Consider the following 12332-nt stretch of genomic DNA (forward strand, 5'->3'; position numbering starts at 1 on the left):
ACTAAAGGCTATTTTTGCAAGAGCACAATTATAACATTATTTAGATTGGTTGTTTAACATGATTAAAAATTGCATAAAGAAAAAACTTTTGTGCAGGTTCTATTGCACTGGAGAGGAACTGATTGAAATCCAAGCCTTACCTTTTGGTGTTTAGTGATGCCATCAGACCTTCATGATGTTATGAGTGAGAGTGTATGTATGTATTTATGTTGTGTGTGCTTGCGTTCTCTCTCACACCCACACACACACCCCACCCCCAGAAGTTCATCTCTACCTTTAGTCACCATCTCATCCTGTTACTTCGGAATCTGCAGTATGAGGATTGAAGCTTCACTCTCCTATGAATTCAATGTTAAGGTTGTGCTCTGTCTAGTTATGTTTTTACCATATGATGATCACCACAGTACCTGAACATCCTGCTAATGTTCTTAGCCTGCCTGGGATTTGATACCTTAAAGAAGGAGCAATTTTAACAATCTAAGGGCAGGTCTACACTAGGGGATTAAATCGACCTAAGTTACACAACTCCAACTACAAGAATAATGTAGCTGGAGTCGACGTAGCTTAGGTTGACTTATTGTGGTGTCTATACCATGCTGGACTGACGTGAGAAACTCTCCCATCAACTTACCTTATGCTTCTAGTTCCGGTGGAGTCGATGGGAGAGCGATCGACGGTCATAGAATCATAGAATATCAGGGTTGGAAGGGACCTCAGGAGGTCATCTAGTCCAACCCCCTGCTCAAAAGCAGGACCCATACCCAATTAAATCATCCCAGCCAGGGCTTTGTCAAGCCTGACCTTAAAAACTTCTAAGGAAGGAGATTCCACCACCTCCCTAGGCAACGCATTCCAGTGTTTTACCCCCTCCTAGTGAAAAAGTTTTTCCTAATATCCAACCTATATCTTCACTAGACCCACTAAATCAACCCCTGGTGGATCTATCACCGCAGCATCGATCCACGGTAAGTGTAGACAAGCTCTACGTTAAAAAAACAGAGATCCTATGTATGTTATTGGTTTTATCCCATTTAAAAGTGCTTATCAAAGCAATTTTGGGCCACAAAATTGGACAATGTGGATGATGTTGAATGACTTATTGATTTGTGCTGCTACAGCATTTAGGAAAGCTGGCTAGACAGTTTAATTGCCAATTAGCCTGCCACACTTCACTCAGGTGTGGAGTATAAGACAAGAAGAGCCAAAACCAAGGGCTGAATATATGCCACTAATCTCCTGGGCCTGGAGCACACTGAAGACAAGGGAAGTCTTTTAATTGACTTCATCTGACTGTGGATCCAGTCTCCAATGAGCAGCAGCCTTATAACTGCTGGGCAGTGAGAGAGAGAGCAGAGCTACTAACTCTTGTAAGTTTTTTGTTTGTGTTTAATGTAGAATTATGTATTCTTTCCTTCATTGTTTTTACCTCATATACCTCGAAAACATAATAGCTTACATTCTGAATATCCAGCCTTGAGAAAAGTTATTATCACTACTCATGCAATCAACTCGCTGTGACATTTTCTTGTGGGATAACCCAATCTGTCTCCCTGTGAAGTTGACACACTTCACACCATGATACTGAAATTTCTCAATGTTGCATTGGACACACATTGCCGAGTCCATTATTCAGGTTTCACTTCAACTGAATCTTTTTGGAGACATGAAACAACAGTACTTCCAGGTGGTGACCACCCAAGTTAGAAGCTGTGTTCTCTTAGAGCAACTAAGAGTCACTTAGAGTATGGTATGACTACATCATTTTGTAATATTTGGCAGTAGCAATAGACTTCTTCATTCCAATTGCTTTTTTAAAATATTCACTACTATTACTATTCTGTGTATTTGTCTCCACCTCTGGAAGGATGTAATCCATTCAGTCCATTTTGAGGCAAAGCCCACTGCAATGCAGATTTAGTTTAATTATATATAGTATTGTGCTAGTTACAGGTACTGTATAACTTAGGAGAAACTGTGCATTTTGAAAATGCTAAAGGCAAAAAGCTAGCGTGGCATAAATACATTGGGCATAAGTATATAATGTACCTGGGATAGGGGAGAGGAGGATGAATTTGAAACAGTCCATTTGAATTTCAAGTACAATAGTTTATCTGGAACATTTAAGCTTTTGCCTGCATCAGAAAAACTGACCCACTGTGGATCTTTGGTCTGTACTTTTCCAAATCCTAGGTGGCTGACTGTCATCTCTGGAATAAGGTTTGTATATTGAAAAACTGGAACATGACCCTGAAGTCTGTGTTATTGTGACTTGAGTGTGGCAAGAAAAACACATTTCATTAACATGAAAATTGAGATTAAAAAATCACAGATCAATTTTCTATAAATCAGACTACATACTCAACATAAGTAAAAGCTTTTAATTGCAGTTAATTGTTTTGAACTTTAAAAATACTGTTTAGCATTGAACTAAACCATTACTGGCATACAGTGAACTACTTTAATGTGGGGAAAATTATATCAATATACTGTGCTGAAATAAATCAAGAATATGGATAAGAAAAAGGGAAAAACAAGCAGATGTCTATCAAATTAACATCTTACCTGCTACAGATGACAGGGGGCCCCACAATCTGCTCTGAAAGATCAGGTGTGCTCTGAGTAGAAGTTAAAACCTTGGGTGGTTTCAGGGTTTGCTTGGTGTCAGTAGGGTCCGGAAATTGTACAGAAGAGGTTTTGCCAGTGGGACTGGTGGCTGGGGTTCCCTGAATAGGTGAATGGCATGGGGAGGTGAGAGGTGAAATGTTTGGCGGGATACCTAGCAAGAAAAAACACTTTCTTCAATTCAAAAAAGTCAATATACAGATACATCAATTCACTGTATGCAGAGAGAATTACTTCTGAAATACACAGAACAACACAGGGCCAGGACTCCAGTAGCATAAATCGGCAAAACTTCATTGACTTCAATAGAGCTATGCCAACTTCTACTAGCTTTACACATTTAGGGCATATTCCCCATTGATAAGGTCATACAAGCAGTATACACAAGTGAAAGAACATGGTAGGAAAATATGGGAAGGCAGCATGGTCCAGACTATATGGTATCAGACTGGGAGTCAGGAAACTTGGGTTTTATTCCAGGTTCTGCCTCACTGATTTTGGGCAAACCACTTAATATCTTTGTGTTTCAATTTCCCCATCTATAGAGACAAAAATGCTTACCCGCCTTTGTAATGAACCCAGACTTCTACATATGAGTAGGTAAGCAATAAGCCAAACAGTAATATTTTAAAATAAGGATAATATATTATCCTTTCATCTTGAAGGGTTCCAAAATTTTTAGGAACTAGAGAAGACACATGCTCAAGCACCACTGAGATAGAGTTGCCTCAGTTGTAGCTCAAAGGGGAGCATCTCTGGGATGAAGTGCAGCACCCAACCCAGTGCACAGGTGGGATGTGACCAGGTTCATGTGGCCTTTGTGGCTCCCAACACCTGGCCCTGCGGTCCTCCTACATCCCACCCCAAGAAGCAGCAAAGTGACTGGAAAGAAGCAGTGAAGGTGGGTCCTTTAGGCCTGTCTAGCGAGACCTTAAGGAAGCAGTCAATCAGAGCCCAGCAGACTCAGATAAAAGGAGATGCAAGGCCTTATCAGGTCAGTTCCTATTTGATTTGCTTAAACTGGATTTGCAGGGAGAGAGAGGACCTAAGAAGCAGCAACAAACTGGAATCAAGCAGTGTGAAGATGCTATTTATACGATCCCTGGTCTGGAACTCATAGTGGGTGGGCCTAGGCTTCCCTATCTGTCATAGGCAGAGTGGTGTAAACCCTGGAATGGGTTCGTTTGGACTTTTTGATTTGGCTGGAGGACCAAAGCATGCAAGACCCACCATGGTCAGCCAGCAACGAAGAAAACACTGCAATATTACACCCAGTCCCCCATTACAAGACATTCTGAGCCAAGACCATTGGGGCAAACCCCCACTCTTCATGATGCACCCATAGCAGAAAAGACCTTAAAGTCTCATACAAAAGACTCATGAACAATAAACTGCAAGGACATAAATGTGTGTATTTTAGAAAGATGAAGGGCTGAGTCAACCCGGCTGGAAATTGTACCTGAGGTTACAGGGAATGTTGCACTTTCAGATCTACTAAGCCATATTTCTCATGCTCAGCCACCCAGTTCTTTTATCATGTTTATTTTCATTTTTATTTTAGGTCTACAGAAAATGTTATCTTTACTTGTTTGAAAGTTTGTGTTGTGGCAAACTAACTAAATGTATTTTGGGTAAAACAGTAATCTCTGAATAAGATAATAATGTTGATTTAAGATAATGAAGCATTAACCATAATAGTAAAGGCTTTTGATGTTTGCATCTTTCTAGAAATCCACATATCCTCAATATGTCTTTCTGATGTCCTCTATTACTTTAAAGGAGGAAAAATATGGAACCTTATTTAATGGTGACCATTCAAAAGTCAAAATTTTCTGACACAAATGCATCTGACAAAGTGGGCATTCACCCACGAAAGCTTATGCTCCAATATGTCTGTTAGTCTATAAGGTGGCTAAGGACTCTTTGCTGCTTTTACAGATCCAGACTAACACGGCTATCCCTCTGATACTTGACAATTTGCTGACAGTTATCACACAGTAACATTTGAGATACCACCATTTTTCTCTGTACCAGGGTAGAAGCACATTCCTTCTCTAGGGAGCTCAAAATTACATATCCATTATTTTAATCTCTTAGGTTCTCATCTTGGCTTTATTCCTTTGTTTATAACTGCTACTCTGTTATTGTGATATCTATCTACTTCTACTTCTAACTCATCACTGTGGTATCTGAGCACTTCTCTGCCCAAAGGACCCTCAGGTTCTTTATATATTGTATACATGTGGTCTACACAGAAATCTCTTTGCCCAGTATGGAAATGCAGCCACCTCTGAGGAATGACATAGTAGTGCACAGCAGCTATATAACAGCTTAGGTCAGGAAGTAAAGCAGAAGGCTGCATCCAATGCTGCAAAGGGAATTTTCGGCAAGCAGTATGTAGTCTGTAATTAGCCAAACAGCAGTTTGGTCACAACAGTAGAGCTAACACCCCCAACTCCTGCAAAAAGTGCCAGGATCTTTAATGCTCTTAGGGGCAGTGGTGAGCTGGAGCCGGTTCGCACCAGTTTGCACGAACCTGTTAAATTTTGAAGCAGTTTTAGAACCGGTTGTTAACCCGCTTCCCTGCAGGGGGCGCTGAGGTTTTGATGGGCTCCGGCCGGGAAGTGATGTAATTCCTCCTCCAGCCGCCGGGGGCGCTGTGCGGCGGGAGCCATGTGGGCTGCCGCCTGGCCCTGGGCATGAGCCCTGTTGCTGCTGCTGTTCCCCCAACCCCTGGCCCTGGGGCTCCCGCTGCTGCCTGGTGGGTCCCCGGCTGCTCTGGCTTCTCCGAGCCGCTCTCCCCGTGAGTTCCCACCACCCTGCCCGCAGCCAGCCCCTGCCTCCAGCCAGCCCTGCACCCCTTGCCTCCAGCCAGCCCCTGCCACACGCACCCCCTGCTCTGTATCCAGCCAGCCCGTCTCCAGCCACCCCTGCACCCCCTGCCCGCAGCCAGCCCCTGCCGCACCCCTGCCCTGCCCGCAGCCAGCCCGTCTCCAGCCACCCCCCGCACCCCTGCCTGCAGCCAGCCTCTGCCGCACCCCCTGCCCTGCCTCCAGCCAGCCCTGCACCCCCTGCCTGCAGCCAGCCCCTGCCGCACCCCCTGCCCTGCCCGCAGCCAGCCCCTGTCTCCAGCCAGCCCTGCACCCCCTGCCCTGCCTCCAGCCAGCCCTGCACCCCCTGCCCTGCCCGCAGCCAGCCCGTCTCCAGCCAGCCCTGCACCCCCTGCCCTGCCTCCAGCCAGCCCCGCACCCCCTGCCCTGCCTCCAGCCCCTGCCGCACCCCCTGCCCTGCCTCCAGCCAGCCTTGCACCCCCTGCCCGCAGCCAGCCCCTGCCGCACCCCCTGCCTTGCCCGCTGCCAGCCCCTGTCTCCAGCCACCCCCCTGCCTGCAGCCAGCCCCTGCCGCACCCCCTGCCCTGCCTCCAGCCAGCCCCGCACCCCCTGCCCGCAGCCAGCCCCTGCCGCACCCCCTGCCTTGCCCGCAGCCAGCCCGTCTCCAGCCACCCCCCTGCCTGCAGCCAGCCCCTGCCGCACCCCCTGCCCTGCCTCCAGCCAGCCCCACACCCCCTGCCCGCAGCCAGCCCCTGCCACACCCCCTGCCCTGCCCGCAGCCAGCCCGTCTCCAGCCACCCCCCGCACCCATTGCCTGCAGCCAGCCCCTGCCGCACCCCCTGCCATGCCTCCAGCCAGCCCCGCACCCCCTGCCCGCAGCCAGCCCCTGCCGCACGCACCCCCTGCCCTGTATCCAGCCAGCCCGTCTCCAGCCACCCCTGCACCCCCTGCCCGCAGCCAGCCCCTGCCCGCAGCCAGCCTCGCACCCCCTGCCAGCAGCCAGCCCCTGTCTCCAGCCACCCCCTGCACCCCTTGCCCGCAGCCAGTCCCTGCCGCACCCCCTGCCATGCCTCCAGCCAGCCCTGCACCCCCTGCCCGCAGCCAGCCCCTGCCGCATGCACCCCCTGCCCTGTATCCAGCCAGCCCGTCTCCAGCCACCCCTGCACCCCCTGCCCGCAGCCAGCCCCTGCCCACAGCCAGCCCCGCACCCCCTGCCTCCAGCCAGCCCCTGCCGCACCCCCTGCCCTGCCCTGCCCGCAGCCAGCCCGTCTCCAGCCACCCCCCACACCACCTGCCCGCAGCCAGCCCCTGCCCTCCCCGCAGCCAGCCCCTGTCTCCAGCCACCCCGCACCTCCTGCCCGCAGCCAGCCCCTGCCACACCCCCTACCCTGCCTGCAGCCAGCCCCTACCTCCAGCCAGCCCCTGCCCTGCCTCCAGCCAGCCCCACACCCCCTTGCCTCCAGACAACCCCGCATCCTCCTGTCTGCGGCCAGCTCTGCACCCCCTGCCCTGCCCGTAGCCAGCCCCGCAACCCCTGCCTCCAGCTAGCCCTGCCCCACACCCCTGTCTGCAGCTGGCTCCACATCCACTGGTGCCCTGCAGTTCCCAGGACAGTAACCCTGCACACCTGCTTCAATGAGGGGGACAGGGAGCAGCTGGGACCCACACATGTGCACACCCTAGGGTGACCAGACAGCAAGTGTGAAAAATCAGGATGGGGGTGGGGGGTAATAGGAGCCTATATAAGAAAAAGACCCCCAAATTGGGACTGTCCCGAGATCACCCTGGCATACCCCCAGGGAGTGGCGGGGACCCACACATGTGAAACGGAGCTCATTTCTAGTTCAGGCCCACCTTTTTAAAAAAGGCAGGGTTAACACACACCCGTATTTTCCCGGACAGGTCAGGCGTTTTGGTTCTTAAATCGCCATCCAGGATGCAGAAAATACGGACATATGGTAACCCTGTTGGCACAAAAAATACATACTGGGGCACATCCCTTAAATCAGAACTTTTTATAGGGAACCGATGGTTAAGATTTTGGCAGCTCATCACTGCTTAGGGGTGAAGGATCTTGGCTTTGCACTTTATCCAAAGGGCCATATCCCTTGCAGCATATTTGCTGCTCCTCACAAAGAAGTGAAGCAAATAGCTCTGCATTAAACAAATTCTATTAGAAATCCTGTGTTGTACATAAGCAATATCACGGCATTACATTCAGATGTGTAATTAACCTGACAGCTGGGTGGTTGCCAAATTTTTGAGATATTTTACTTCTACCCAGAATGCATCTGCTATGCTGCTGTAACACAATCCTGTACCAAGCATGCCATTAGAGACATCAGCAGCATAACAGGTGCAGTGAAAAAAACAGCAGTGAAAGAGTTAAAAAAAAGTAATGAAGAGAATCTTTCTAAAATGAAAATATTTTCCCTCTTTCAGAATGGGAAAAGGTTTGTTTATAAATTTTTATAAGGAGGGGATAGATGGAAGAAAAATAAGAAAGATAAAGAGGCACAAATCTCCTACAGCTTTAAATTGTGTGTGGATTTTATATTTGTGGCAGATTTTTCTAGACAGTAGGGTCAGGATCATGCCAACATTTCCATTATAAACTTTCTTTGATCATACGGGTGAAATCCTGACCCTATTCATGTCTATGGTAAAACTCTTATTGACTTCAATTGGCTGAGATGTCACCCATCTCAGGGGAGTTATCAAAGTTTGCTCCAGGCTTGAAGTTGAAAAACAATTTCTTCTAGCAAACATGGCTGACAGTGATCTAATAAACATGCAGATGTATTTTCAAAATGGTCTCTAATTTTGGATTCCTTGGGGCCCAACATTAGGCCAGGAAGACAGGTCCCACGTACTTTCCTTTGATCAGTGGATTTTCAGCACTTCTGAAAAACAGCCTCAAGTTGTTTCAAACTGATCACCAAAATCAATGGCTGCTTTTGAAAATTTCAGCTCATATGTGCTGATTTAGAAAGAGAAGCCATGGTAACCATCTTTATTTGGTGCTTGAGAGCATGGGGAAACATTCTCCTGGACTGCAATACAAGTCAGGTTAGATAGCCATCTATAGACCACTGATGATTTCAAAAAACTGTTCTACTGTAAATGTTATGATCAGTTAAGAAGTTATCTTCCCTAACTTTTTTTCTGGCTAAAACATTATCTGGTATTCCTTTGAAGTCTCCCAGTACTGAGTGAAGATGTTAACTAACATCACTTGTCACTACAATGACAGAAAAAGAATTTCTAGGTTTATTCTTTTTTTAAAAAAGAACCTTTTGAAACTAGTTGGATCCTTTTATTCATTGGTTACTGTTAACTTTTTTTTAAACCTTGTCTAAGAACTGTGCTTCACAAATTGGCAGATGTGAATTTTATTTGATCTGACCATCAATAAAGGCCTTTTAGACTTTTTCCATGACAGATGGAAAGGCATATAGGTTAAAATGTGCTTGTCATTTGGATATAATTGGATGATAAGGACAATTAGATGCTTATGCCTATCTCCCACAAAGACAAATTCTGTGTTTTATTATAACCAGGCAAACTTAATGAAGACAATGGAAAATATACAGTCAGTTTAACGAGCATGTTATGAGATACAATGGTCTTCAACCCTACTGAAGTCAATGGGATTGCCTAGAGGTAAATGAAGGCAGAATTTAGCACATAGATCACTGAAGTAATAGAACAGAAACTAACAACTTTTATAATGGAAAGATCAAAACACTACAGCAACACTACTATAAGCTGTAGCATTTTAGATCACTGTGTTTTTAAATGATGGAAATAACTGAAGTCTAATTTATGGGAATGTGAGGAGAAAGAGTAGAGGGAAAACAAAAAATGCTCTGTGTGTGTGTCAATCACCAGATTTCCCAGAGTACATTGCAGCTTTAGGGAAAGCAAGCTTGACTAAATAAAATAAATGTCAAACCAGAAATAGCTGTTCACCTTGTCGGCTTTGCCTTTTGGAATTCAGATGGTTTGTAGCAGACATCGCATAGGAGGCCGAGAAGGACCTACTTTTTGTGATGGCCATCAGAATTGAGCTGTTCCAAGGGTCGATGCTGTGAGATCAAGAGTACAAACACACAAAACTATTATTACGTAAGCATTGCAGGCCTGTAAAGATCTTGGTGACAGAGTTCTGAGAGAAGTTAATTGTCACAGCACTCCACATGTAAGAACAAAAAACTCTACTGTGGAGGGCTGCGTTATCAACTATTTGAATGATTGTTTTTAGTGAATTCAGTATTGCCAAAAGGTGCTGGACTGACAACTCCAGACATTTAAGTCCTTGATTTAAGCCAAACACAGTTACAACATGGGTATGGTAAGATTCTTCCAAGGTGGCTTTCCAATTTACCTCAACATGCTTTGGTGCTAGTGAGACTGCCACTAGGCGTGACTTCAGTGCCCAGGCCTTTTCATTTAATTTATACTAAAATTCCTTTATGCTATGCTGAGGGTGTGGAAGCAGTCTAAAAGTGGGCTTCGATTAAATTTACACCTTGTTAAGGTCTCTTTACATACCTGAAGCAGTATAAAAGGGCCTTGGTGTCCATGAAAATCAGGCCCATTGCATTTTTCTCCTCAGATTGCCAGCAAAGGTGCCACTTAATGCAATCTGTAGTGATGCAGCTTCCATAGCAGGATTGAATCACACTGGGGGGAAGCTTGCAGTACTGCTGCCTGTGGAGTGTCTGCTTTGTGAATAAATAGAGCCCTCTAGTTTCCAAGGCTTTCAATCCAGCACCTTTCAGATACATCACATGCAGCTTTTGAAAAAAAATCCCTACTAAGAGATTCTTGAAAATCTAGATATCTGCTCACTGATCTAGGAGAAAATCATTGAAAAGCACCATAAAAAAGAAAAAAAAAAAGGGAAAATGAGAATGGCAGGCTTGACACTTTTGTATCTCTTATGTGCTGATGCCAGGTGATTTTGTAAGGTGGAAAAGCTGCATTTATCACTGTAATTTAATAAAGGAACGACCACATGCCACCTGCTTGCACAGATGCCTCAGTGCGTTCTTCCACAATGAGGGCACAGATCCATAAGGCCTTTGCCCTCTAATCCTTCAAATGTCTTGTCATGACCCAACTCTGCTGTGCTTCAAGATTCTAACACAAGATGATGAACAGGTCCCAGTCCTTCTCATTTTAAACACTGACATAGGATATAGGGCAGCAGATGGTCCCTCAAAGTAAGCTGGGTCCAATACTAACTTAAGGGATTTTATATTAAGAGGAATTTTTTATATCTCAAGGCAATTTTTTTGTTTCACTTGTTAGCACCACAGAAATCTTATGGCTGTGGAAGAGCAAGCGAGGTTCTGTTCTCTCTCATGGCTTAGCTACCTTCAGATGGCAGAATAGTTATCTGTCATGAAGCAAAAGGCAGAATGAATCCAGTTTTTGGATCCTAGGATGAGAATGAAATGCTGGGAGCTAGGAAAATCTTTTAACTTGTTAAGGAAGTAAGCGAATATGGAACCCTAAGATGTTACTTTCATGAAGTTACTTTCCTTTGAAGCGATGCAAGGACCTTGCCTCACCACTTCTGCACAGAGGGGCGTGTCTGTGCAGGATTCTGGAACCTATGCAGCAGTCTGGGCAAAGCAGGGGAGCCCACAATTATGGAGATACATAGGCTACCTCCTGCTCAGAGGGGTTGTGGGGCACAAAAGCTGCAGATCCTGTGGTTGTAACAGCTGCCACAGAATGGCTCCATTGCCTCTTTGTGGCTTTGGGGATAATGGACTGATGCACATTCCTTTCCCTCGCCCTCCAGCCTCACTTTGCCAAACACAGATAAAGTGCAAGGGAAATAATAAGCCATTAAATAGATGTTTTTTCCTAGTCAAGACCTTTTTCTTAAGTGTTTTATTGATGTAAAATGCCCCCATCTGTATCTGTCCTGCTAAGTTAGTCTAGACATACAGGCCTCGCTCTCCTCTTCCGGAATATGAATGGCTTCTGCTCCTACAATGGAAGAGTTGCAAAGAGGAGGCTGGGAGGCTTGACAGAGCTATCATTATGCAATTGGTGACACTACACTTAGGAAGAACTGATCACCTGTTTAACTGGCTCATCGGAAAGAATTACATAACTGTAGAAGAACACCACCAGCAATATTTAATCGCTCCCCTCCCCCTTGCTTCAGATTCCCTTCTTAGGAAGCTTACATAGTACGTGAGAGTCTGGAATCGACAACATAAATCAAGAAAGCCGTATGAATCACAGGAAAACAGTGGCTGAAAAAGATTTCCACATGGTGCTATCTTGTTTATATTTCACTTTACTGGTTCACTTGGTTTCTAAGATATCCTGCAGCCCCCAGATATTTTCAAGGATGCCTCTGTGGCCGGTTCCAGGGCTATAAAATATGATCATCATCTCTCCCCTCTCCCCCTCTCTACAGCTTTTACCACAGCCAGGGCCATGACCTTATTAATTATCCTATTTGCAGCTGGAACTCTTCAGGTCTCCCCTAGTGGCAGCCTCCTCTAGAAGGCCTGAAACTTCAGGCATCTTCAAATAACATGGGCCTCACAATTTCCATCCCCATAAAACACTTGCTGTGACCCTGTTCCTGTAGCATCAAATGGAAAGGAAGACCTTTATAGGACAAGCCCTTTAATAAGATGAGACAAAAAGGACTGAGGGAATTTGGAAGGATTGTATGTTGATAGCACAAGGAAGCTTGGAAGCCTCAATACATACATGAACAGAAAGTTTAGCTCTTTATTTTGTTTCTATACCAGAACTATAAACTTTGTAATAAGAATTTGCCAATTCCCACATAAAATTGTATGGTGTACCTGGTGAGCAGCACTCCCTGGGAATGTTGAAAAC

At 45.9% G+C, this 12332-nt stretch overlaps 1 protein-coding gene across 4 annotated transcripts in view; it reads right to left on the minus strand.

Moving 5' to 3' along the window:
• Positions 1-12332, minus strand: part of PDE3A (phosphodiesterase 3A) — a 367243-nt gene that overhangs the window by 40947 nt on the left and 313964 nt on the right. For all 4 annotated transcript variants that reach the window (XM_073318613.1, XM_073318622.1, XM_073318639.1 and 1 more), the window contains exons 5-6: positions 9426-9541; positions 2563-2776 (exon numbers count right to left, since the gene is read on the minus strand). In XM_073318613.1, the coding sequence (XP_073174714.1) occupies positions 2563-2776; positions 9426-9541 (330 nt within the window). The remainder of the gene's footprint in view (positions 1-2562; positions 2777-9425; positions 9542-12332) is intronic.

The sequence above is a fragment of the Lepidochelys kempii genome, chromosome 1 (assembly GCF_965140265.1).
Source record: "Lepidochelys kempii isolate rLepKem1 chromosome 1, rLepKem1.hap2, whole genome shotgun sequence".
In the NCBI taxonomy this organism is placed as follows: domain Eukaryota; kingdom Metazoa; phylum Chordata; order Testudines; family Cheloniidae; genus Lepidochelys; species Lepidochelys kempii.